This window comes from Notechis scutatus, chromosome 1 (assembly GCF_049901735.1).
Source record: "Notechis scutatus isolate UNSWTSFEM ecotype Mainland chromosome 1, rNotScu1.2, whole genome shotgun sequence".
NCBI lineage: Eukaryota > Metazoa > Chordata > Lepidosauria > Squamata > Elapidae > Notechis > Notechis scutatus.
In genome coordinates, this window is record NC_142009.1 from 193,979,345 (window position 1) to 194,006,630 (window position 27,286).

The window sequence follows — 27,286 nt, forward strand, 5'->3', positions numbered from 1 at the left end:
TCCATCTATTAAAAGTAACTTTATTATGCAGTGCTGCAGCACCAGTTCCCCACCCCCCACCCCAAAAAAATCCACGCAAGTTTACATTCCGAAATACTTTTATTTATGCTAAGAGTTCAGAGGAAAACATGTAAGGGTGTCCGCCTCATTGTCTCCGCTTAGCCCACTCTGTGGAGATAAACCCGGGCTTTCCTATTCCAGGGAAAACTCCTAAATCACGATTTGGCTCTGGCACACGCGTGACTCGTTCTCCCACTTTTAAGAGCCAGCCATTCAGACAATACCGAGAAAATCGAAGTACTCTGAAGGCAAGAAGAGTGAAGAGCTGTGAGGGGAAAGCCGAGGCGGGCTTCCTCGGAATGGGTTCAGGGTCCCTCCCCTGGAAATGCGCATCCGGCGATCGGCCTCCCTGAGAAGGCCACCTCTCGCCCAGCAGCATTTGGGAAGAACATGGATGTGGAAGCCCCCTCCAAGGGAGCCGTCCCAGCCCTCTTTTACCCGCCTCCGCCGGCTCCCCGCTTCGCCACGCCCGCCCTCCGGGGGAATGCCCACCCGGAGTTACCTTGACGGCTTTCCCTTCGGCTCCTCCCCTTCTCGCTAAACGCCGCACGTGGGGCCGGGCAAGCCGGGCGAAAGGGAAGGTGTGTGCCTGCCTGCCTGGCTGGTTGGTTAGCTGGGGATCTGCGGCCCCGTGATCGCTGCTGCCCGCGGAGGGATGTGCCTTTAAGCCCTGCAACCGGCGCGGACGAGGATGGCCGCTTCTCTGCCCGGTTTGCAGAGCCAGGCGGGCGGGGTGGCAGCCGAGCGTCGAAAACTCTGCCCGGCGAGGAACGAGGGAGGGAGCAGCGTGGGAGAAATCGCCTGGGTGACTCCGCCGGCTCCGGGGATCTCGGCCCAGCTCTCCCGAGAGGACAGGTAAGCCTTTCCGTTGGGAGGAAGAGGAGGGAAAGAAGAAGGCCGGGGTCTGCCAAGCATGTCGGAGGAGAGCTGGGTAATCCAATGAATCCTCCATGTTCAGAGACAGTGTACCTCAGGACAAAATTATAGAGGGGAATGGGAAACGCTGCAGGGACCAAGCTTTTCCTCAAAGAAGATACTCTCCAGGTTGCTTTGGAGGGCTTAGTTCCAAGAGGCACTAGTTCTGGGCGAAACGTTTGGATGGGGACCACCGTTGGAAGCGATCAGAGGTGTTCGCTTTATTGCCTTTTTTTAAAGCAAGGCTGCAAAAACTATCCTAAGAGTTTTAGGATAGTTCAGGACTTTGGGTTTTGCTTGCACACTCTTGGCACTTGATATGCTGAGTGAAAGGAGAAAGAATTGCATAGCCAGGGATTGCAATGAAAAGAAAGTGGGCGGAGGCTTGAAATGAGCATTTTGTCCCCTGGGCTTGCAGAAGCTTGAAGGTTGGTGCTCCTGTTGAAGGCAGTTCTGATGAGAAGCATCTCTCTCTTTCCCTCCCTCCACACGCACACACAGAAGAAACACATACATAGCAGAGAAAACTTCACACATGCCCTGCCTGCTCCCTACCTCCTCCTCCATCCTTACAGCAAGAATCCAACTCCAAAAGGAAATCCTTCAGGTCAGTCTGTTGCAAACAATGGTTTTTCTAGGTGGCCAATTATATACCCAGGTTGTCTTCAGTATTGCCGCATTATAACCAAATCCTCCTGCCCCAACTTGGTTGTGAATGATGGAAGCTGAAATCAGATGCCAGCTAGAAAAAGCTGAAATAGATGAAGGAAATGTAATACTGTAAAAGGTTTTAGTGCTTCTGTGCAATAATCGGTAGAAGATTATACAAAAGCGAGTTTTAATTATTGGTTTTTCAAGAAAATACACACACACACCATTTACACATACAAGGTGGGATATGAACATGTTGTTGCCATGGTCTCTGGATTTAAAAAAACAAACCCTAATTTGATATAATTGAGAGTTTTGTTTGCTATAACCAAGACTTTATGAACAGGAAATAATTGGCAGAATTTGTAAATGAGAACTCTTGGAGTGAATTGAAATGGCACTATTCCATTTATAACTTTATTATGATTTATCAGAATGATGCACATAAGTACTTCATTTTTGGTCCTGCTAGTGGATTGTAAAAATGTTTTTTTTTTAAAGAATGTCTATTCGTACAAAATGTTAGGATTATTAATACCTAAATATGAAAAAATAGGTTGAATATTCCTGCTGCATTATGAAAGATCCTTTATAGGAAATTTCTTATTCAGAGCATTCAAGAAGGTTCTTTGGATAGTGCAAAATGTATGTTGTTATCCAAAAACACTGTATACATAAGTGAAGCTTCACTTATTAATTAGCTTATTAATAATCATGAAGTAGAATCAAGCCAGTATTTATAGTGCTGATAGTACCCAATGCTCATATGTATAGATACTTTCTTCACTTTTCTAAAATCTTCATTACAAAGAAATCTTGTACAATACAAGATAACTAAAAATAACTTTTGAAATACAATATAAGTTTGAATTGTGCCAACATTGTTGATCTTTCATATTAGGGTTGACTGCATTTAATATACACTCCTGTAGCTTTAAATTTAAATTTAACTGAATTTAAATGGGATTTACTCAAGTGAACCTAGACAGACTGCAGTTGAAGGCCTTATGTGAACCATGGTGTGATTCACCTCTAAGAATTTATGAGAACAAGCGGCATAGTTGTGCTCTTAATAAGTCAGTTATCTGGAAGTTAAAAAAAATGCTTTCATCCAATTTACTATAATTTTTTTAAAGAATTGTGGAATATGGCTACAAGACAAAATCAATAATTATTTCCTACATAATTAAATAACGTTACTAGAAACCATTCCAGTTCAAAATGTACTATAGCAATGGAGCAGCAGTATTGGTTTAGCTCAGGAATATTTAACTTCAAGTTTTCCTTAATAAAGTTTGTGTACCTCCACATGTTGCGGTTTTGCACGTATAATTACTACTTGTAATTTCGAACTGCATTTAGATAATTGTGTTTATATGAACAATATATGATCTCTTTTCAATATAGGACAAAAAAGACAGAGTTTAATATGCCAGAAATCCCATCCATACCAAATCCTTTTCCTGAACTTTGTGTCTCTCCGTTTACATCAGTTTTGTCAGCCAGCCTGTTGCCTAAGGCAAATCCCAGGATAAAACAGGTAAGCTTTAAAAAAAAATTCTGATAGCCAAACTATGAAGAGAAATATGTTTATTCTTTGCAGTTCCCATCAGATTCAGTGCTTATACCTCAAAATCTTTCAACAGTATTACATGCAATTAAACCTAGGATTTTGTCTTCCTGATTTCTTTTATTGTCAACTTTCAAGATAGAACCCTTTATGTTAGTGACCTATAGTTAATTCTATAACTATATTCAGACATTTTGTTTATCACAAACATGGATACCCAAACTGGAGTCCATATTGTTGCACCAAATTGTTCAAAGTAGATGCTCAAGGCCTGGGCTTTTTCACACTTAAAAATTGGAGATAAAGCTGTGCTCCATCCTGTGTTTGTCCTAACCATTATTATTGTATATGAATACAAGGTGTATTGAAATGATCCAAAATACGATTACATATGTGACAAGGGCAATTGAAATCAGATGCTACTACAACAGATCAATTTGCAGTTGGAGAAGGGTGATCGGTAAATATTCATTCTAATCCTGGATTTAATTTTTTTTCCTGAAAGAGTCTTACGAACAGTTCTCTTTTTTTCTCAATAGGTTTTTTTATTTAGTTATAAGGTATTATAAAATACAAAATACAAAAGCAAATAAAAGGGCAGTGAGGGGGAAGGGAAGGGAAAAGAAAAGTGAGGACGGATAGGGGAAGAAAAAGAAACTGACTACAGGCTCTGTCTGTTACAGTAGAATAAGGCATTAACAACAAATCACAACTTTTTGTTTTACCATAATAGTATGAACCAGTCATTTCTATAAATATCTATCAATCTGATCTGTAAAACCCAAAATCAACAGTTCTTGACTAAATGTAACAACCATGGGATAAAAGAGGAAAAAAAACCTGTAGACCAGCACAATCCCTGATATTTTCAGTTTGGGATGAAAAGACTCCTGTTGAATTGAATTGTCGAATCTTTTGAGTGTGTTGCCAGTCAGTGTTGGCAGTATGGGACCAAATGAATGAGTGGTTTAATTTGGGATAAGAAGTCCTCTAAGTTTCAGACACTCTTAAGTATTGGATACAGTTTTTAAAAATGGGAGACAAGAGTTGTCTGTCCTGCAAGGAAGGATGTATGGAATAAAATCCACCTGAATTTGGGAATTTATGTAACTTACTGCATCCGTAGCATAATCCTTTGTACGTAAGTGCTAGAGCTTAATAACTAAGACTTTGTTCACATCTTATAAAAATGCAGTGCATGGGATTCCAGTGAATGCATTGAACAGGGGAGTGTCCTATATAAACTGGCTCCCTTGGATTTGGATACAAGTTTGTGATTCTGCTTTGTACAGTCACAAAACTAAGAAAGAAATACTGTATGCAACTTTGCTTTGAGCAATGACAGTTTGGAAGCTACACTTGTCTTCTGGCACACTTAGCATCAAAACAGCCATGGGAACTGTATCGTCTTTTGCTTATTCAGTAAATACTTCCCTAACTAAACTCTGTGCATGACTCATGCAAAGGACTACAGCTTGCACATATTCTATATGTGGATGTATAGAATCTGAAATACAAACTGGAATTTTTGAATCATTGGAGATACCCTAGTAGCCTGCTTCTAAGTTTATCTCAGACTTACATGGCCTTCAGGAACCAAAGTATTAATTTAGCAGTGATTCCCATAGCTGTGTTCATTTATGAATGCTAGTTGTTTAGTTTTGTCATGGAGTATAAAAATACAAATTAGTGTTTGATGGATAATCTCATTAAAATCTTAAAGGCTTTGCGATAGAAAAACATTGTAATAAATGAAAGGATTTGTTTCTTTCCATTTGTCTGAAATGATATAGAGTTTCCTGCTTGTGCAGGGGTTGAACTAGAAGACCTCTAAAGTCCCTTCCAACTCTGTTTTATTCTGCTCTGATTATATTTGTGTTGGAGTGTCACTTATTTGGGAAACACAAGAAATTTAAATTGAATAAATGGAATGAAAATGTAGCCTGGCGTGATGAATCTTGTTTTGGTCAAAGATAAGCGAGAAACAACTTCTCTACAGAAATAGTTCAAGGCAAATCAACTGTTAGCTTCCTTGAACGTGATTGGAAGGGGCAAAATAAAACTCAAGGGTATTTAAAGCCCAGGGACATTTTATTATTTTGCTACATTTTTTCTGTATTTATCTGATTCTAGATATTCACAGTTTGTAAATAACTTGACTGCACTAGCCAAAAGAAATATGTTTCCTGTAGGAACACTGGTAATCAAACTTCAGCACTAATTTTTACTAATTGAGAATTAGAATGGAACCATATAAGAGACATATTACAGCAAATTTTATTCCAAGGCAGATTGCTTCTTTTTTAACCTTGAAATTAGTGGAAAATGACTTGCATAATATTGACAAGAAAACTATATATGCCCATGAAATGACCAGGACTCCAATTCAATTCAAAGCAGATTTTAGCTGCATGACAGTTCCTGACCAACCATGTCTGATATCTTTTAACAGCTGCTCAGGTATTCTGGGCCTTGCTTGCAATGTGAAAGAGCAATTGCTGCTCCACTGGTGGCACTTGAATGTCTCTGGAAAGCTCTGAGGAAAAATATGGGTCCTTTTTACAGTAACACTCACCAAGGTTTCTTGCCTAGTCCACTCTGATTCTCAAAGTGATGCTTCCTCAGATGCATTTGACAATTCCAATCCCACTGCAGACCTCATCCCTACAGGAGTCGGGTATAAAGGAAGTGGCATTGGAGTCCTTATGTCTATTTTTCCTCCATGATTTTTATTTGTTAAATTTGACGGGGAGGGTGGCCCTTTTATGAAGCTACTGTTTTTTTTTTAAATTACAGGACGACGAGCAAGAACTTTTTTTAATTCCTGCTGGGCAAGTGGATTTTCATGAGTTATTTCACCTTCACACCCTTTTTATTTTTACATTTGTCCTTTGTCATGGGAAAGTGACATTTAGCAGAACCTCAATTTGCTTAATTTGAATGTAGTCAATATTTAGCATTGCTACCTTGCTACCTGCAAATACAGAGAGACAGTGATGCTGCCCCATATTATGAGTAGAATGGGCATTGGTAGAAGTTACCGTGAATGGCCTTTCTATCTATGCTGCGAGAGAGCCCAGGATGGGTTGACTCCTTCCTATTACATCATTTAGCTGAGTCTGCACTAAGATATAAAAGCCAGCCCCTGGAAGAGACCCCAGCTTTGGCGAAGATACTTGACAGACTGAAAGGTGTCTCTGAAAGCACAAATGAATACAGAAATATGACTTACCCTCTCCGGACGAATCAAGGGAGGGGCTGGGCTCTCTCACAGAATAGATAGAAAGGGCGTTCAGGGTAACTTCTACCAACGCCCATTCTCCTCCATGCTGCATCGAGAGCCCAGGATGGGACATACCAAAGCTTGGATGTCCACAGGTGGGTCCTCGTCCGGCTCATCACACCGACTGTTGAACCACTCGTTGAAGCACCCGTCTGCCAAAGGCTGAAGTTGCCGAGGCAAAGGCATCTAGACGGTAGTATCTGATGAAAGGAGATGGAGATGTCCACGTGGCCATACAACAGATCTCTTCCAAGGGTGCCTGGGTCGCCCAGGCAGCCGAAGTGGCAACGTTTCTGGTAGAGTGCGCTGTCAGACCTCGAGGAACTAGAAGGGTCACAGCTTTGTAGGCCTGCTCAATGCAAGGTCTGACCCACCTGCTAATAGTAGGAGAAGGGGTCTTGTGCCCCAAGTCAGAAGAGAAAAGGAAACAAACATGGCTTCCGATTTCCTGAAGGAAGAAATGCGCTTAATGTATATTCTAAGAGCCCTTCCTACGTCTAGCGTGTGCCACTGCTGCTCTAAGTCATGGTGCGGGAGGGGGCAGAAGCCAGGCAACATAATGTCCTGGGACCTGTGGAACAGGTGTTAACCTTTGGAAGAAATGAGGGGTCCAGACTGAGGACAACCCTATCATCATGAAAGGAACAAGGTCCTGTCTGATGGAAAGAGCAGCAAGCTCGGATACCTGCCTGGCTGAAGTGATGAAAATGGGGAACACTACCTTCAGATTCAGGAAACGGAGAGACAATGTTCTAAGGGGTTAAAAAGGGGGGCTTCGTAAGGGCATTAAGGACCTCATGAAGATCCCAGGAAGGATACCTGTGAACCACCGGGAGTGCAGGTTGGAAGTCCCCTTTCAAAAAAAAACCTTCCTGACTGAAGGGTGATGGGATAAGGAAGGAAGAGAACCCCATGAAAGAACCGAGGAGAGGGCCTCAACCTGCCTGCATAAGGTGTTGGGGGCCAAACCTTTCTACAGATCATGCTGAAGGAATCTAAGAACCTCTGCCAACTGGGCTGAAGCAGGAGAGAGAGACCCTCGGGAAGGGCCTTCCGGGTGGCATCATAGATGCGCCTTGTAGAAGGTTTGCAAGATGCCAGGATAGTGATGATGACCCTTTCAGGAAGATCAGCCACCCCTAGCTGCTGCTGCTCAAGTGCCACATGGTCAGCTTGAGACACAGGGGCTCCGGGTGGAGCAGAATCCCCTGATGAAGGGAGGTTAGATGGGCTGGGATCCTCCAAGGAGAAGCCCCCGATAGGTGGACCAGGTCCGCAAACCAGGGTGTCCTTGGCCAATAGGGTGCCAGGAGGAGGAGTTCCGCTCGTTCTTCCAACATCTTCCAAATTACTGCCGGAATGATGGGAAGCGGGGGAAAGGCATAGAGGAGACTTTTGGGCCATCTCCACCGAAGAGCATTGGTCCCCTTTGCTCCCTGGCAAGGAAACCTGGTGAAGAATCTGGTGACCTGGGTGATTTGAGGAGTGGAGAAGAGATCCATCTCCAGCATTCCGAATCTGACGGAAAGGTCCCTGAATAGAGACAGAGGAATAGACCATTCTGCCTGGTCGACTAGGCTCCTGCTGAGCCAGTCGGCCTGGGAGTTGTCAATCCCAGAGATGTGGTCCGCCAAGATTGACAACAGGTGTTTCTCTGCCTATAACACCAACCGTAGCGCCTCTCCATGAGGGCTCTGGACCTCGTCCCCCCTTGCCGGTTGACATGAGCCATGGCGGCCATGTTGTCCATAAGGACTAGAACATGAGAGCCGGTCACTGAGTGCCTGAAATGCTTGAGAGCTAGAAAAATGGCTCTGAGCTTTAGCCAATTTATGGGAGGGGCCGGCTCTGACCTGGACCAAGGTCCTGAGCTATCTGGCCCTGCATATGGGAACCCCAACCCAGGAGGCTGGCATCAGTGGTTATCACTAGCCTGTCTGGGACCCTGAAAGGAGTCCCTTCCAGATTAACGGGGAACACCACCAATTGAGAGATCTCTGGATTTGTGGCGGGAGCGGGACCTTGATGGATGAGTGGCTAGTTCCTGCCCGTTGGTAGGGAAGCAGGAACCATTGGAGTGGACAGGAGTGGAAAAATCCGTGGCTCTGGAGATATGACAGGGTAATTTGCAGATCCCAACGGGCTGCATGGATGGAGGAGGACAGAATCAAAATGTTGTCCAAGTAGCATTGGATCCTCACTGGAACAGAAAGCAGAGGTGCTATAAGTGCTGCCGGAACCTTTGTGAAGACCCTTGAAGCCGATGAGAGGGCGAAGGGAAGTGCTCGATACTGGTAATGGGTATTCTGATAACAGAAACAGAGAAACTGGCGATGATGAGGCCAAATGGGGATGTGGAGGAAGTCTCCATGAGATCAATAGAAGAGAGGAGATCGCCCCCCTGAACGCTCTCTAAAATAGAGTGCAGAGTCTGCATTTTAAATTGCCAGTATTTTACAAATTGGTTGAGAAATTTTAGATCCAGGATGGTTGGCTACTCCCCCTGAGGCTTTGGGAATGATGAAAAGGCGAGAGTAAGCCCACATCCCCGTTGAGAGGGGGGAACAGGTTTGAATAGCTCGGATTTCAAGAAGTTGAATGGCCTGATTCATGAGGTCTTGCCTTGAAATGTCCCGAGAGACAGGACAGATCAAAACATTTTGGGGGGTGGCATTAGGAAGTCCAATTGTAATCCTGACCTAATAGTGCTGAGCACCCAGGCATCTGCCGTGACTCCTCCCATTTGGAGGCAAAGAAGGCTAGGTGACCTCCGATGGGTGGGGAGAATGAGGGATTACTTAGAGCGATGGAAGGAATGACCCCCACCCTCCCAAAAGGGCTGTTTACCAGTATAAGGAGCTGGGCGATAGTCGGCTCTCTTCCCAGAGGAAGAGAGAATATTATGTTTATCTCTGGTTTCGATGCGATAAGGTTCCAGAGCATCGCCAAAAAGCTTATCGCCTGCGAATGGAACTGAAGTCAGCTTCCATTTACGGTGTGACTCCGCCTGCCAATTTCTGAGCCATAACAGTCTTCTTGCTGCTACTGAAGATGCCATGGCCCTAGATGCAAATTTGGCGAAATTGAGAGTGGCATCTGCAGTGAATTTCGCCGCTGCGATAATCTTATTAAGGTCTTGGGGAGACCGAAGGTCAGATGTTGGCAATCTAATTGGGAGTTGGCGCAGCCACCGTATGGATGCCCTGGTGAAGAAGAATGCTGCTGTTGAAGCCCGAACAGCCCAAGCAGCAGCCTGGTGATTGCGCTTGAGGGTCTGTTCGGAATGTTTATCATCCAGTTTCAGGATATCTTCTGGCTCCGTGGGAGTGCCAGAAGATGAGAACAAGGCCAGAACCGGAATGTCAACAGAAGGCACTGCCAGGGCATTGTCCAGAGCTGCGCTGACATTGTAGAAACGCTTATCTAGAGAAGATGGGCGAGGACCTGCCGAAGGAGAAGCGCACTCTTCCTTGACCATGTCCAGGAACAAAATGGGAGAATGCAAAACCTCTGCATGCGCTACAGGCTTGGAGAAGAGTGAATCCCCTTGGCTAGAGGGATTTCCTTGTGGCTCGGGAGCCACTTCCTCTTGCAACAGCTTGGCAGTGACCAAGGCCTTGCTGAGTAATGGTCTGAAGAGAGTAGGTTTGAAGACCAATGCAGAGGATGTCTGCTCTGGGCAAGAATCCTCTTCCTCTGAAAGATTTTGGTCAAAAATCTCACCCTCTTCACACTCTGAATGAGAAGAGTAACTGTGTTCAGATGGTGAAGGCCTTCCTTCCTCATCAACCTCCTCCCATTCTGGTAGAGAAGAATGGACCCTGAGGTCCTGGGGCCTGTGTAAATCAGGATGATGAGGCAAGGAACTTATAGATTGAGACGGGAGAAGGGCCTGAGTCCTTTCCAGAGGTTGAAGAATTTGCTTGAAGCCTTCAGCCAATCCCTGCCTAATGGCTGATGAGACTACATCTTGGATATCCCTTGGTCTATGCTCAAAGGTAGAGGCAGAAGGCCGAAGGCCCGCTGCTGTGGGAGTGAAGGTGGCTTCAGGCCTAGATTGAGGAGAGGTTCGAGGCCTGGAGGGAGGGGGAGGAGCATAGGGCACAGAAGCCTGTTGGAAATAAGGCCCAGATCTGCTTAAATCCTGAGGATCTGACTGTACAGCAAGAGCCTCAGGAGACCAGGAGGGAGGGTGGAAAGGCTCATAGATAACTTCTCCTCCCTGGGAGGGCTTGGTTGGGGCCCACGAGTATCACCTGAAACCTGCTGTAATTGCACTCCCTTCTGTTGAATAGTTCTGTTGAACTGCCTCTCTAGAGCTGCATGTCTGCACTTCTCTGCCCTCAATTCAGCCTGAGTTGCCTTCTTAGGGGCTAGAGCCTTCGCTTTGATTTTAGCAGCCACCTCCCTCTGGACTGATTGGGTGCGTTGCCTACGTCTTTTTCTCCTATTGGGCTTAAGAGACTGTTCCACTGGGGGAGAAAGCTCTGCCTGAGCCATATCTTGCTCCATTTGTAAAATAAAGGCTCTTGTGTTGGAAAGAAGCTGTTTAGAAATTTTTCTATTAAGCCCCTTAGGGTATAAATGGCCCCCGGGCTTACAAAATGGCCGCTCACCTCGTGGTGGAAGGCTTGAATCCAAGATGGCCACTGACTACAGGAAAACAGGCTCCAAGATTGAAGAATCGCTCCTTAGGCTATACAGAGCCCCGAGCGAAGTCAGCAAGGGAAAAACACAGCAACCAGCTACACGATCAGCTGGCTTGAGCTCTTATCAGTTTGCCAATCGTGTTTACGATTGCTCCAAAGTGCAGGCGTGGGGGAGGTCTGCAGACGCTGCCCAGCTTGCCTGCACAGAGCTCTGTAACGCTGCTCCCAACATTGCAGGAGAGAGAGCCCTGCTCTCCTGGAAGAGCAGCTGCCCAGATCCTGGGAGCTGCTGAAGCGAGGAAAAAAGGTACTGAAGATCGCTGGTGAGTGCTATCTGCAGAACCTCAGCTGGCTGAAGCTGTTATCGCTTTCCCGATCGCTTTTTACGACCGCTCAAACCGCAGGCGTGTGGGAGGTCTACAGATGCTGCCCAACTTGCCTGAACAGCGCTCTGGCAACGCTGCTCCCAACCTTGCAGGAGAGAGAGAGAGAGCCCTGCTCTCCTGGAAGAGCAGCTGCCCAGATCCTGGGAGCTGCTTGAAACGAGGAAAAATGGCACTGAAGATCACTGGTGAGTATTATCTAACAGAAGCTTTCAGAGACACATCTACTGACTGAAAGGAGCTGAGTCAAAAGCTGGGGTCTCTTCCGGGGGCTGGCTTTTATATCTTAGTGCAGACTCGGCTAAATGACGTCATAGGAAGGAGTCAACCCATCCTGGGCTCTTGATGCAGCATGGAGGAGAATTTAGTTGTATGTGGACACCCCAAACCAGTAGTCTAATCTCTGTATCATACATAAGCTGTGTAAAGCTAATTATTAAGTGTTACTTTATATCCACATATTTTAAAATAATACAGTTATAACAGAGTAACTTGACAATTATTCATGTTAAGAGGTAAGTTAATGTATCCTTGGTTGTTGTTTTTTTGAGTTGTCTTAGAGCTGCAGTAAGAGATTTGCTAGCTAGCATTGAATATGTGCAGAGTGAAGGAAAGAAAATGTTGGATTTAAGCAATATTTTGAAAACTACAACTTATTTTTTTCCTGTGCTGTAGTAAGCATACAAAACACAAATTCATGCATCCTATGTTGAAGAAGTAGGAGATACTTCTGAAGTTGGGAATAAGTAACTCAAAAAACCATAAAAAAATCATATTAAATTTTGGAAAGTTTGTTTAGGGCAAGAGTTTCCAATAACATCCTGGCGATTCATTTGCTTGCAGAAAATTGTAGTTTTCAGGTTATGGTGATATCATACACAACTAGTATAGATGTGAAACCTTTACCTTATTAAACCTTTTCCCCCTTGGTTTTATAATCATTGTAATGTGGAAGAGAACAAACTTGTAGATTAGTGTATTATATTAACCTCACAATCTGGGTGAGAAACCATGGTTTGTATTGTAAACATATCACATGAATCCAGTCAGTTGCAGTTTATATCATAAGCCAAAGTTTAGCAAATCATGGCTTTATTGTAGGGCCCTGGTAGTTGTGTTTTGACTGTACCGTTAGGTGGTGGTGTTGAAGAAAGAGAATGCATATTGTGCATTTTGTGCTGTGTAGGCACTATACAATTGTGGAATTCACAGTGATTTAATATCATGCGTTTGTATTTTAGGATTCTATATGATACCTGTGCATGTCAGTCAGCTTTTTTCATATATTCCTCCAAAAATGTGTGAGGCATATTCCTGCTTCTATATTTGTGATGGTTCAGTATATATAGTCATTCTTTACATATTTATGTGTTATCTTTTTAATAGAAAGATTCTACCAAGCCACCTTGTCAGTAGCTGTTTTTTCTTTTAGATTATCATGAATATACCATTCCAGAGCTTCCAGAATTAAAATATTTATTTCATTTATTGCCATTTATTTCAAGAAAGAAGGGAATGCTGGTGGGATCACCCCAGTAGTGAGGTCACTACAGTTGACTCCCAAATCAGTAAGCCTGCCAAACTAATCTGTCTAGAATAGGCAAGTCATGCTACAAAGACAACTCCGGTGCATATAATATACTCTGGATTGAATCGATTCAGTTTAGGGCATGTCTGTTCCACTTTGAGTAGGTGAAATGCAATCCCAATAACAACTGATGAATGAAGCAAAAATAATAACCAGGACAAGTTGCATCCTGCAATCTCAGAAAAAAGCTACTCTTTATGGCTCATCAATCAGTTGTGCGTTTTTTACAGCATATTCCATTTTGTTCTCTTTCTGAGAGATTGTCTTTTATTCTCAAATCTGCCAATTTATGACCCAGGTTTGAAAAAGAACCTTGCCATTCATATGTACTACAGAGAAAAATATATTTTTTTCATTTTAAAAATTATTTTTATGCATAGTCTGATAATATTATGGGCTGGAGGACTGAATAAAGCAGCAATCCTTTTACTTATTACTTTTCTTCTTATTACATTGCTTAAATTTGAGAATGAGCATTATACTAGAGCAGTGTTTCTTAAAAGTGTGGTCCTGAGATCCCAGGGGGATCTCCCCAAACCTTCTCAAGAGTCTGAAATCAAAATTATTTGCCAGCCTATGTTGAGAAATAATGCAATATTAAGATTCCATCAAACAATTGTGAGAAGTGCTAGTAACTGCAAATGCGCCAGCTTTAATTTTTAATATGGCAAAATCAAGAAATATAACCCATAAAAGCAAAAACACTTTAGGGGCCGTTCATAATTCTCTTTCCATCAGTAATCAATGTAATTCTTTATGAGGTTGCAAGTCCATTGAGGATAATAGGCTGTGGTTTTTTTTTTGCTGCAAATACTTTAAATTGTTATTTATTTATTTAACAATTTTCTATACAGTCCATTCACCTAAGTGACATTTTCTTTTTATAGAAAGTAAGAACTTGAGGAGATTTCCTTTAAGGAAGTGAAGAGAGGATTATTTGAGGAAATATTGGGTAAAGGAGTACGGAGATGCCTGGAAGAAGGAATGCAGTTGCTGTTATGTAAAGATCACTTCAGCTCGGACAGACAAGAAGAGCTGGGGCGAGTGAGGGGGATCAAAAATTGCCTCAGGACAGAGAAAATCTCTGTTGGACTTTCAAGATTCTGTAATTATGCCTACAGCAATGAAGGAGAGTTCTAGCACTTCATGAAATGCTTGTTTCCTGATCTGGTCTACTCTGGAGGGCTGACACACACCACACTTGAAGACATCCACAACAACCTCTTTACTTCCATCCCCCTACACATTGTAGTTGTGGGGAATGGGAGTATTCCTGGCAGTGATGGAGCCTGTTAGCAGGAAGTTGGCCTAGTGTGATGAACATTAATAAGTTAGTTTGCCATTGTGCCCTCGGTGCAGCACTGCCCTGTAGCATTAGGAGATGTGAAAATGCTACCTCTGCAGTGAGTCCTAGTGCAGGGCTACCTCAAGGACATAACAGAAAATTAAAAACAGGGCTCCTACATACAGCCCCAAAGTTTACATTGTCTGATTACTTGATTTCTATCAGACTCTACAGGACCCTGTGCCTGCTGAAAAGGGGCATCCTGACTGGAACCTTTTTAGTTTTTTTCTCTCTTTTTAACAGCACACCTGATATGGAGTGTAAGAAAAAGGCTTGCTTGAGCCTCCTGGAAAACGTAGGGTGTCCTCAGTAAATATGATTGGAAACACAGATAAGACTGAATTCTTATTGTAGGAGAAGAGCTTAGCAACTGTTTGAAGTTATGAAGTTATGATAGACCCCTGAAAAGCTACTTACGATCTGTTTCAAAAATGATGGTTTTGAAGTTACAGTTGCTGCAGGGCCCCCCGTGATTATGTGAACAAAATTTGGACACTTTACAATCCAACTGCTCTTGCGACTGACCAGCTAACTTCCCCGCGCCCCCATCTCACCCCACGGGGTCCCCACAGGCTACATTATGCCCAGGCTCCATTACAGTCATAATTTGAGGATTACATGTACATGCTGAAGAAAAGAGATGGTATTGCGTAGTGCTTGTAGATATCTAAAGGTAATGAAGAAATGGGTATGTATTTAATGCTGAGGGGATTGCATTACTATGGATTTTGTGAGAGTAGGAATAAAAGCTGAGGTTAGAAAATTTGGCAGCAGATATGGTTGGTTGGTATCCGATTCTAGGTTTTATAGCTTACTGAGAAGTCTCCAATTTAAAAGTAACTAGGCAAGGAGAAAGGGTTTGACCTTGGTGAGATCTTGTAACTGCTTCTATTCAGCTTGTTGGAAATTTCACATTTTTTGTGATTGAAAGAGATAGAGATTGAAAGAATATGAAAAAAAAAACCTTAAAGAAATAATTGCACCATAATAACCATGATCAATAGCATTGCAGATGCTCTGTCACATATCCAGAATTGTGGCATGTGGTTTGTTTGTTTAGTGAAGGGAGCAAATTTGTTTTAAGAAATACAGATCTTTTAGTTCAAAGTGAAAGGAACAGTGAAGCCTATGAGAGAGGAAGTTATAATTACATCGGGTTGCCTTCCTTTATGTATTTTATCACAAATTACGTTTACTTTTTATATGCAGGCTGCGATTAGATAGATAGATAGATAGATAGATAGATAGATAGATAGATAGATAGATAGAATCACACCAGATCGCCTTCCTTTATGTATTTTTATCAACAAATTACTTTTACTTTTTTATACGCAGGCTGCATACGATAGATAGATAACACCTACATAATGAACCATGAAGTAAAAATATTGCATGCTAGCTGATTGGCTGAGCTGCTGTGATGTCACTGAATCAAAAGGTCAAGGTTGTCAAAGCTCTGGTTTCAGTATAGAGATTACGGAACATTAATAAACTAATGTCCAAGGGCTTCATTAAAGATAAAGCAATTAGCTAGACCAGAAATGCCCAACTAAAATTCCAGGACCACTAGTGCTCCTCCCTCCAGCTTCCGAAAGTTATTACCATATTTTCCGGACAATAGAGCGCATCGGAATATAAGCCGCACCCACTAAATTTTAAAAGAAAAAATATTTTTACATATATTAGCTGCACCAGACTATAAGCCGCAGATATATACGTTGTGAAATGAGATATTTACACAGAAAGAGAAGAATGCACGTCTCCAACATCTCACCATTGACTAATTAATGCCAAGCTTACATGCAGCAGCTCTATTTCCTTCCTGGATAGACAGATCGATTGCTTTCAACTTAAAAGCTGCATCATATGCTTTTCTTCTTTAAACAATGATGAGGGTGTGAAAAATATTTTGCGTTTGTGCGTGTCGTGCTGGCTTGCGTCGAGTGCGCCAAAAACTACCGGTAGCATCTTCTTCTTTGCATTGACCTCTTGCGTCTGTCATGTTTTTGCGCCCCCTGATGGCAGTTAGCGAAGAAAAATCTATAGATAAGCCGCATCGTTGTACAAGCCGCAGGGTTCAAAGCGTGGGAAAAAAGTAGCGGTTTGTAGTCCGGAAAATATGGTACTGTATAGCAATGTGTAATGTGATAGAAAGGAACAATTATTAAATACCTTATGAGATTATATTAACTGTATTAATTAAATGGAAATAAAATGAAAGGAATTTTTGTCCTGGTTTCTGAGCTATAAAATACCAGAGGCTATCTGCAAATATTGGGCAAGAGTGCAAAAGGTTGAGGAAAAGTTGAAATTTCCTCTCTTTGGAAGCATTTGTGTAGCCTTTTGTTTGCTGAGTTTGTTAAAGTGTCATATGGGAAATCATCTCTTCTTGGATAAGTCTTTGCTGCATGAAAATTGTATGACTGTGCTTTAGTGCTTTTGTCTGGTCCTCTTGAAAATCTGAGGACCTTGATCTCCTGAAAGTTTGCCACACAAAGAAAGCATAAGCTGCAACAGCAATCACCAGACATGCTCTGGCATGTTAAGGCTCCTCTATTAAGAAGTAAGCTATTAGACCAGTTGCCATTTTTCCCCATAACCGATTAGGATTTAATTCTTTCATTTTGCTAACTAAAGTAACTCAGATGCTCATTGTTCTCCTTTGCCTATCATTCGTGGTCATTGAACTGCATTCCACTGGCTGCCTACCCAGCTATTTGAAGAAAATAAGATAGTTTTGGCATGAATTACTGGGGTCTACATGCTGAAGGAATGTTAAGAAATGAAGGGAAGAGATATGGGAGTAAATATATATAAGTGTGTGTGTGCCTGTGTATGGGTATCCACATGCTTCATGCTTATATATTTACACGAACTGTGCAGTGGCTGTTAAACAAGAAAATAAAAGCAGTCCTGGATTTTTGCTGATGCAGCTGGTTCAGTTTAGCCTTCTGCTATTTCACATGGCAAGAAGTTCTCCTCAGTTGACCTTAACTCAGAACAAGGCGGGAGTCTACTTGCAGCTACTTCTTGTATCCTAGTCAAAAAGTAAAGTGGCATTTGATTTGAAGGTAGCATTAGCTTCCCTGGACCAATCCAGCATCCATTTTTGCCGTGTGTAAAGCAGTCTTGATTTTGAATATTTCCTGACTCGACTAAACAGCAAGGTTGGGTTTTACATCTTGTTCGAAAGTTACTGCTTGCAATAACGTAAGATTTAAGATGCCCGTCTTTCCTTTCAAATAAGGGAAAGGGATCTATCTTTGGGAGAGAGGAGGAAAAGGGAAATTGTATGCAATTTCTTGCTCGGTAGATTGAAGGCATAGCTGAGAGAAATGGGCTTTGACTGAATTATCTCCCTGAGTTAAATGTTGTTTCTTTAACTACAATAAACCAAAGAGTCATAATGTGTTTTCAAGGGCAGGGATGGAGCCTTCCCTTGTCTGCTCTGCGCCTTCTGATTAGCTTGTCATTGGTCAGTTCTATCTGAATAGTCCTTGATTGGCTTTCCGAAGGAGTATATTCAAATAAACAGCGTGCCTTTGATTGTCCTCCAAGTTATCTCTTTCCAATGACCTTTTGTGAGGTGTGGCTGCCTTGAGAGGGATTCTTCGGGCATTCATTTTTCTTTTGCCAGTAATTTGGACAAAGGACTTTAGTTTAGCTGTCAACAACCGAGATGAACTTATATGGAATAAGAGCGACCTTGCCCGTGATTTCGCCAACAGTTTTGCCAAGAAGGGTAGGTAACTTTGTGTAGTATGGAGTGGGGAAGGGGAATGTATCTGTCATGAAAACACAGGCGGTTACGAAATTAGGTGTAACATACAATATATGGAGCTATATGGAAGAGTTGAAGTGGCAGGTAGGAAGGAAAGTTCAGTGGCACAGACTTGGGAGGAGCTATCTCCTCCAGGAAGTGGCTGAACTGTGGGATATAGAGCGTGGAGGTGGAGTGTCCTAATATTAATGGAGGACGTGATTTTTTAAAAAATCTTCTTTAAATTTACTTTTATGCTTGTATCGTACATCTTTTATAAGATGGCCTTTGACACTGAAACTATTTACAAGTCTCAGTATAACATTGCTTTTTTTTTTAATGCTACATTTGCTCTACAGCTCAGCTTAAGATTGCAGCTGATCTTTATGTTTGAAATGGCAGAATATTCAGGTAGGTTCTATGTGAAGTTGAAAAAGCTGCATCTGATACTGTCCAAGGATATTAGGAGTTGGATTAATTTCTTTGTTTCTGTTTACTTATTTTCATTCGGGGGTGATAGTTGGAAGGCAACTTTGTAATTGGGTAAATAAGAGTTGAGTTCCCTTTTGCCTGTACATTTGCTAGATTGATTGGATATTGCTCAACACATCAATCATAGTGCAGCTAACGATTTGTAACACAACTATAATTTACATACAAGCCTGGCAATTACAATCAGAAGTCATGACCGTCATAAAGTAGGTCACATGTCCTGAAGCGGTTGTTAAGTAACTGCTGCGGTTGTAAGTGGCTGCTGTGGTCAATAAGTGAATGCCGTGGTCATTATTATTATTATTATTTTGCAGGAAACCAGTTAACGCTAGTTTCTGGCTAACCATTGCAAAACTCTGATTGCATGGCTCTGCAAATGGCCAAAAATGCAGGCCAGTTACCAAGTGCCCAAAATGCGGTCATGTGACGGGGGGGGACAATGCCAGAACTTTGAATCTGGTCATAAGACTTTTTTCATGGGTCTGTTGTAACTATCGTACTAACAATCTGTAAGGCATACATACATTTACATACATACTAATTTGAGCAGGAAAAAATAAATAACTTACATTTTTGGAGAAGTATTTTGTATACACAATGCCTTCAGGCTTAACACTAAAAATGGGTTCATTTTGTCTTCCGTTCATCTAAAATAGGTTGCACTACAGTGCCCATATTCCCAGCCAGTATGGGGTTAATCCAAAACTTTCATAGAGCACCAACATGGGGAAACTTGAGTCTGATGTAAGTTTTGTATTCTTAGTCCTCCCAACATAATTTTTGGGCCTTGAAAACTTTTATATAGTCTTTTAAACGCAAGGCTTCTATTTTAGCTCCTACGAGAGAAACATATTAATCTAACTGAGTTTGTGTCTATAATTAAATTGAGGGGGACAGTAGGAACATGGTTAAAGGCTTCCTTCACTTTTACAGCCATTAAAAGAACAATGTTGAATCAGCCCAGAAGCCTACTTGTGAACAATCAGGTTTATTTAGGAAGATTATATGGAACATGAGGGCATGTTCCTGTGGGAAGACATATCCATCTGGTTCAGTTCCAAACTGGGAGAAAGACACTGGAAACATGGTGGCTGATTGGAAAGATGGTTTATTGATGAAGCAGAACCACCAAGGACATGGTTCTCTGGTGCAGCTGACCACATGGAGTTGAGAGTGGGGTTTTTTTTACACCTTCTTTGGGCTGTGCACTTGAACTTCCTGACCCTGTGCATGTATTCTATGTATTCTATTGGCTGTTGTCAGATTCCTATGGGGTCATGTAGGGTTATGTAAGGGTCATAGCTGGCTCTATAGGCAACAGAAGAAATGTGAATCCTAGGTGCTTGTCTGAGCTAAGTTTGGTTGAAGCTTCAACTGCTCTGAGGGTGGTGCAATGTCTGAAATACCCTTAGGAAATTGTGCAATGTAGTGAGCTCTGTGTCTTCTGCTAAATGGTTGTGGGTTAATCCTATTATGTCCTGAAGGGTCACATCCTGTTCTTAATTCCGTCATCCTGAAGCTTTTGTTTTGGAGATAGGCTGGCCTATTTCTTAATGGGCACAAAATATCTGCCGGGGGGTGGTTATTAAGAAAGAATGAGTCTGCTTCCTGCCTCTAAAAAAACATGTTTTTTCATCTGGGGAAATATAATATTCTGCCTTTTTTAATATTCCTCAAAATATTCCGTTCTTTTAGGAGGACGGTTGGCAGGGGTGGGATGCTACCGGTTCTGCCCGGCTCTATAGAACCGTTAGCTCTGAAGAGCATCAGACACCAAACCGGTTCTGTGTTTGCTGCTGTTTGGCCCACCTGCCTACCTGGGCTCTTACCTGTCCTTTCTTTCCTGCTTTTTCAACCTCAGCTGCTTTGCGTGGCACAGCTGATACTGAAAAAGCAGGAAAAAAAGAGGCTTTCCAAACGCTGCAGCTGTGCTTTTCAGCTGTCCGGGCAGCACAGCTAAAGGTTTTTTTACACGCACGCACAGTGCATGTAAAACAAACATAGTCACCAAACCGGTAGTAACACCGGTTGAATCCCACCACTAGTAGTAGGTGCTAACTTTCTACATTCCCTAGGATCTAATATTTGGATACCATATTTACTGTCTGATTCTGAGGTCATGTCTATCCATTGTAAGTTGTTAATAGTTTTATTCTACTTTATAAAGAAGATATTTACAATCTGTTTGACAGCAGATATAAATACATGTATTTACATGTATTCTCCGTGTACGGTTATATCAGTTTTTTCTTCTGTAAGCTGCCTTTTCTAATCATCAAAAAAAATAAAATAAGGGGTTTCCACTCACTAATAAGTGTATTATCTTCCTTTAAGGAAACAAGTTAATTTTGCCATCTCTGCTTGGTTCCATCTTCTTCACCAAACATGCTTCCATTGTATGCTTATCAAAGTTTTTCCATTTTTGTGTATATAATTTATGTAGTCCTCTACTATAATTGAGCCCAAAATTTCTGTTGAGAGATTTGTAAAGTGAGTTTTGCTCCATTTTACAACCTTTGTTGCCTCAGTTGTTAAGTGAATCTGGCTTCCCCATTGACTCTGCTTGTGAGAAGGTTGCAAAAAGTGATCACATGACCTTGGAACATAGCAACTGTCATAAATATGAACCAGCTTCTAAGCATCTAAATTTTGATCACGTGATCATGGGGATGCTGGAAAGGTTGTAACTATGAAAAATGGTCATAAGACACTTTTTCAGTGCTGTTATCTTTTTTTTCAGTCACTAAATGAATTGTTGTATGTCAAGGAGTGTTGTATGCAGTGATCATACATAAATATAGATTCTTTCCTAGTTGTCTGCCCATTAATCACAAGAAAAGTTCTGGTTTCTGTTGAATCTTAACTTTCAAATTCCTTGTATCAGTGTATAGAATTGAACCCAAAATTTCCTGCCTTTTTACATGTCCATCAGGCATGATAAAATGACACTTTGTGTTGTCTATGTTTCCAACATAAATTTGAAAGTATCCTTATATATTCAGACTATCAAACTCAATTCATGACTGTTCAGAAAAGCTGAAATATGAAATAAATGTTATTTCTAGAGTGGCAGTGAGTTTTCAATATATAATGAGATTTGCTCTGTAAAGTCATATAAAATAAATATTTTAACCTGTCTGACTTGCTGAAAGCAATTCAAGTTCTTGTAAAAGGATATAAGATTGTGTCCTACTGCTTAATTCCAAGTTCAAAACTGCTTCTGGATCATTAGTATTAGGGCTGGTTTATAAGGGTGACAAGATTAGACATTTGCCTAAGTCTCCAAAGAAGATTCTACTACTCTAAGACCACTACTGTTTGCATTTTGCATAGAAAATACCATGTACTGCCGTGTACTACCTAAAAGCATATTCTGTTGATATGGCCAATGTTTTTCACTTTGGACGGCTCGCAGAGATTGTTATCCCCCAAAGCTTCAAAATAATGGGGCCAATACATTAGTAAAATATTATTGAGATAAACAAATGTTAAAGGTTGCAACATAATCCAGTTTGTGCGTGCTTTAGTTTTTAATAAGATGAATCTAGTCCACTTATTGGAATTTGTAAGATTTTGTAACTTTCAATATAGGGATTATTCTTTTCACCATGTGACATGTTGAATAGCTAAATAGTATTTAGTAAAATTCATCAACATATAAATTGACTAACCAAATAAATAAATGCAACATCTTTTTTATTTTGCTGCATGCTAATTCTACCAATTTAAGTTAAAAGAATCAAGTGATAGATTAATGTAAAATTTCTATTAAGTCAAATGTGGAGTTTCGGAGCTATTTTTCCAATACTATTTGGCTTATGAAAATATGGTCATATGGTTCTGGAGAATAGTTAGAATGCTTCATAGATTGGTCTATTACATGTCTATTCAAAAGTAAGTGTCATGCCCCTGTCGGAATCTGATTCTGAGGGGGAGGCTGAGCAGCTGACAAGGAAGTAGGTGTGTGGCTCCGGTGGCTGTGAAAGAAACTGGGGAAGGGCAAAGTCCGGCTGGGCTGAGCAGGGGAGAGGTAGAGAAAGGGAGAGGGAATTCGGAGGAAGATCCAGGCCCACCCCCTCTTCATCCTAAGGCACACAGGAGGAACGGAGAAGGGAGCAATGTGAGTTGTGTGACTTACAGGGGAAGAAAGAGCCCTGATTCCCTTCATTAGCTGCAGCTGGGAACACAGTGTTTAAAAAGGGAGATTGCGCACAGCAACTTGTTGGAAGCAAATCATGAGTTATCTTTTATTGTCGAGGCTTATCTGGGTTCCTGGCGTCTTCCCAACTGTGTGTGTTTTGTTGGCCTTTGAAGTCTGCAATTCCTTATCCTGCCCTGTCCAGTTAATTGCTGCAGGGTGGTTTGTGTGCATTTTTATTTACAGTTTATATGTACTTCATTTTCGGATTGACTGTTAAAGACTGTTTTTGGGAGAGTTTTTTCTCCAGCCGAAGGTAGCTGGACATTGGTGGCAAAACTGGAGGTATTAAAGGGACTTTCCTTACTTATGTGATTGTGTTCCCTTTGTGCCATGCCCCAGGTTATCACAGTAAGTATCATTTATCACCTGGGTCATGTGTAAGAATAAATCATAATGTAATTTATACTTTGGCTTGGTGAACCCACCCATTATGACTTAATGTTGTATACAAGCCAAAATACCATTATTTATTAAGGAAAAAAAGATTATTCCTAAACTAGCTCGATACCCGTGCTTCGCTACAAAACTATGTGGTTGGGCTTAGTTTTTGGGGAGGAAAATAAGGGGGGGGGATTCTGCCTCTGCCTACCAGCATCCATCGGTATTCATCTGACTTAGCGTCCTGTCAGTGTGTGAGAGAGGGCTGTTTGGAAATTGAAACAGTATTTGCTGTGTGAGCAAGAAGGAGACAGCAAGGAGCTTGGGCATGGCTTAGCTCAACTGTTCTGTAGTAAAGCTGCTTGGTGCTGTGAAACTAAAACTAAAACTGAAACTCCTCTCCTCTGTTTGTGCTTTGCATTTGGAACAGATTTTTTTTTCAGGTGGGGATGGAGAGTAGAATTCCTTAGCATCAGAGCATGTTAATAATAATATACGAAATACTAATGCTATGATAGTCATTTTGAAAAATCCTTTCTTAGTGAGCACTTAGACGCCAAGAGGAACATATGTGCCAGATTTCAAGTTTGTAGGCTTTATGGTTCTGAAGATTTTGTGATGATGTGTGAGTGGTATTTCACTTTTATATATATAGAAGAAGATAAGAGGACAACAGTTGTTATCTCAAATTCCTTGAAAGGTAGATTTGGAAACAGTATATGCAAATATCTGTGGCTTACTTAAGCCAATGTAATTGAACTGATAGGCAATGAGAAATACATTGTCCTGATCAAGCACCCTAATCTCAGGAACTGGTTTAAGGATGGATATGTCAGACAATAGAGGGAAGAAATTTCACGAAATGATTCGTCAAAGTGCCTCTTTATGAATACCACACCTATTACATGAATGGAATAGAATTTGTCCCTTAGCAAATTTATGGAGGCATTTTTCAAATGCTTCTCCAAATACTTTCATACACATCAGAAACCTGTCAAATATCATTTCAAAACAGTGGAGCTTAAAATTCAAGTTTTCCAGCTTCAAGTTTACAAAGAGAAATTGGACTACTAAGTCAGTCTTTTTCAAGCTGGCACTTCTCGGTTTGTGGTCTTTAACTCTCAGAATTTTCCAGCTACCGTGGCCTTTGCTGAGAATTCTGGGAGAGGAAGTTCACATATCTGGAGAATACTCAGGTTGGGAAAAAGATGAGTTAGGATATCACAATAAGTGAGAAGCGAGTGGAATAAAATTAGATAGAAAGTCCATTCAAAGGGAAAGGCAGCAAAAGACTTCAATAGGAGAAGACAGGTTAAGTTTTTTTTTTTTTTAACAAAAAAAACAAGAATAAGACAAATAACTGTTCTGCCTTTGAAGATAATGTCTGTATTTGTATGTAGATGGATAATAGTTCCATATATCTATTATAGATCAGCTTTCAAAGTCAAGTATAGGCGGGAGGAACTTGCAAATACATCTAAAAGGCATATTTGAATAACAATAATCTGTCCATATATTGCATTACAGTTATGAAGAGGTGTGCAGATTTAACCTAAATAACTACTGGGCAGATATACGTAAAAATAATTCTGCACAAAGCAAAATGCTTTTAAGGTTTAAATAAAATTCAGATCCCTTTACTAACCTCAGATTACCTCATGATATATTTATGTACTTTTTTTTTTATTTGCATGGCTGATCTCTATTTTGTAATCTTTTCTGTCGCATCTCTGCCGAATTAGGTGCCTTCTTCAAAAGCAAAGACACCACAATGTGTAGTTATTTTAATACTTTTGTTTTCTATTGTTAAGGCAACGCTTTTGATGACCTTCCCACATTTCACGATACAGTTGTCTATCGGATATATATCGGAGTATCTGATTGCCCAGTTGCATGAATGCCAACAGTGAAAATATTTATACAACTTCGTGGCTTGATGATTCTCAGTAGAACTTGCAGGCTTGATTTCTCTTTCCATTTCCATATCCATTTCTTTGAAATATATTTGTTATAGGGACCAAGGACTTGTTGCTTCATTTTTCAACATTTCAGGGTTAAGAAAAACATTTTCTTCATGAAGTATGCCCTTGGGATCCAGGGGGAAAAAAAATCAGTGTGACTGAGAAAATTGCTATACCATTTCTTCAGCTGACTCCTCTTTCAAATAAATGAAGCCTCCAGAAAATCAGAATCTGATTTTGGATTGTCAGATCTTGGGTAGCCTACTGAACTGTTACTTTAGCAAGCAGTAAGTCTTTCCTCTGTGGATATTTGGATTCTTAGGAGAGGCAGTGTGGTACAGCATTGAAATTACACGCGTGAAATGGGTCTCACATTTGATAGTGACTTGATTCTCACCTTCCTTGAGACGGTGCTCTGCAGATGCTACTAAAATGACTTCATAAATTGTGCATACCTGTGAATTCTATGGGCTTTCTCCCTGTGAAATACCATAAACTTAAATTTCATATTTTATCCTTTTTAAAAAAAAACTTAAACAGCACTTACAAGTGTTTTAACCCAGGGGTCTCCAACGTTGGCAACTTAAAGACTTGTGGACTTCAACTCCCAGAGTTCCTCAGCCAGCATGCCTGTTCTAGCCAATTCATTTGTGATATTTCCACCCCGTTTTTAAATCTTCTATTAAATCATATCCAGATCATATCATATATCATTTTAAAATCACATCTAAATAGAAGATCAGTTGTCAGTTAAAATATTCCATATTTTACATACAGTATTTCAACATGACTTGGCTTACTGCACATAATGCTGTTCCAGTACACCCAGTATGGGCTAGGTCATACATGGTGCTAAATCATGTAATTGTTGAATTTTGACTTAACAAGTTACATGAATTTAACTATTGTAGTTTATATACCCTAGTTTGGCTTTAAATGTATGAGGCAATCATAATTTATGATTAAATAATGACTTCACAGAATGTGAGTTTCATTGATAATTCATTGCTGGTTCACAAACCTAAATATAAACAGGGACATTCATGATAGGGTGGAACTATCTAACATGGGTTGCAACAGTATAAACAACCTTTAGATGGCAGCAAGGAGATATAGGGAAACCCTTCGTTGCCATCTAGTGGGCAACTGATGTTTGGACCACAGCCATGGTAATGTTCGCCAAAAATATTTATATAACTGTTTGCAATTCTTAAGCTTCATATATGCAAGTTGAATTGGGGTGAAATGTGTGAGGAGAGGCAGTACCTTCTGCATTTACTAAACAATGTTTTTTTATCCTGATAGGGCCAATGCACTTCTTTTTTTGAATTAATTAAAACAAAACAAAAAGAATAATAAGCAATTAACATTGCTTAATGTGAACCCAAATACTGGACTATAGTGTGTCATAGGTTCCTCAGCACCATGTAATGAGAAGAATAGATGAGTATGGATATGACATCCTCATGCTGTACTTGTGATAAATGAAATGGAGGGGAGGGTGAGGAAGGGGAGGAGAAGTTAGTTCTACAAAGCTTCCACTTCTCCTAAAATTCTGAATCCTTGTGGTGAAATTATACGGAACTATTATATCCTTAATCAGACCATTGAAATCCTAACCCTGTCTACTGTAGGATTTCAATAGCATTTAGTCTGATGAAAAACATCCCTTTATAGCACAATCTACCCAGAGCCTTTTTATGTGCAGCTACCAAGGGTTGAATCTTGGATCCTTTGCATAAAAAGCAAGTGTTCTGCCAATGAGCTATGGCTTTAAGCATTTATTAGATATATGGTAATGATATTGAAGATCACATACAGCACAATTCTTATTGTGGATGGTTTCTTCCTATGGCCTGACACTGTCACCTACTAATGAAACTAATATTTTAATTGTGGGTATGAACACACACACACACACACACACACACAATACTAGTCATGTGACTGTAATAAAAGGAAATACAAAACTCCATATAATCAAAAGAGTGCAGCCTCCCCAGCAGCTGCTAATTTGGGGGAAATTAAATTACAATTCATTTTAATTAGA

General features: G+C 41.0%; 1 protein-coding gene across 1 annotated transcript in view; it reads left to right on the plus strand.

Annotated features, from left to right (window-relative positions):
• Nucleotides 1-626: 626 nt before the first annotated feature.
• Nucleotides 627-27,286, plus strand: part of GRB14 (growth factor receptor bound protein 14) — a 62,879-nt gene continuing 36,219 nt past the window's right edge. The window contains exons 1-2 of the mRNA XM_026674479.2: nt 627-915; nt 3,034-3,166. Of these exons, the coding sequence (XP_026530264.2) occupies nt 752-915; nt 3,034-3,166 (297 nt within the window). The 5' untranslated portion in view covers nt 627-751. The remainder of the gene's footprint in view (nt 916-3,033; nt 3,167-27,286) is intronic.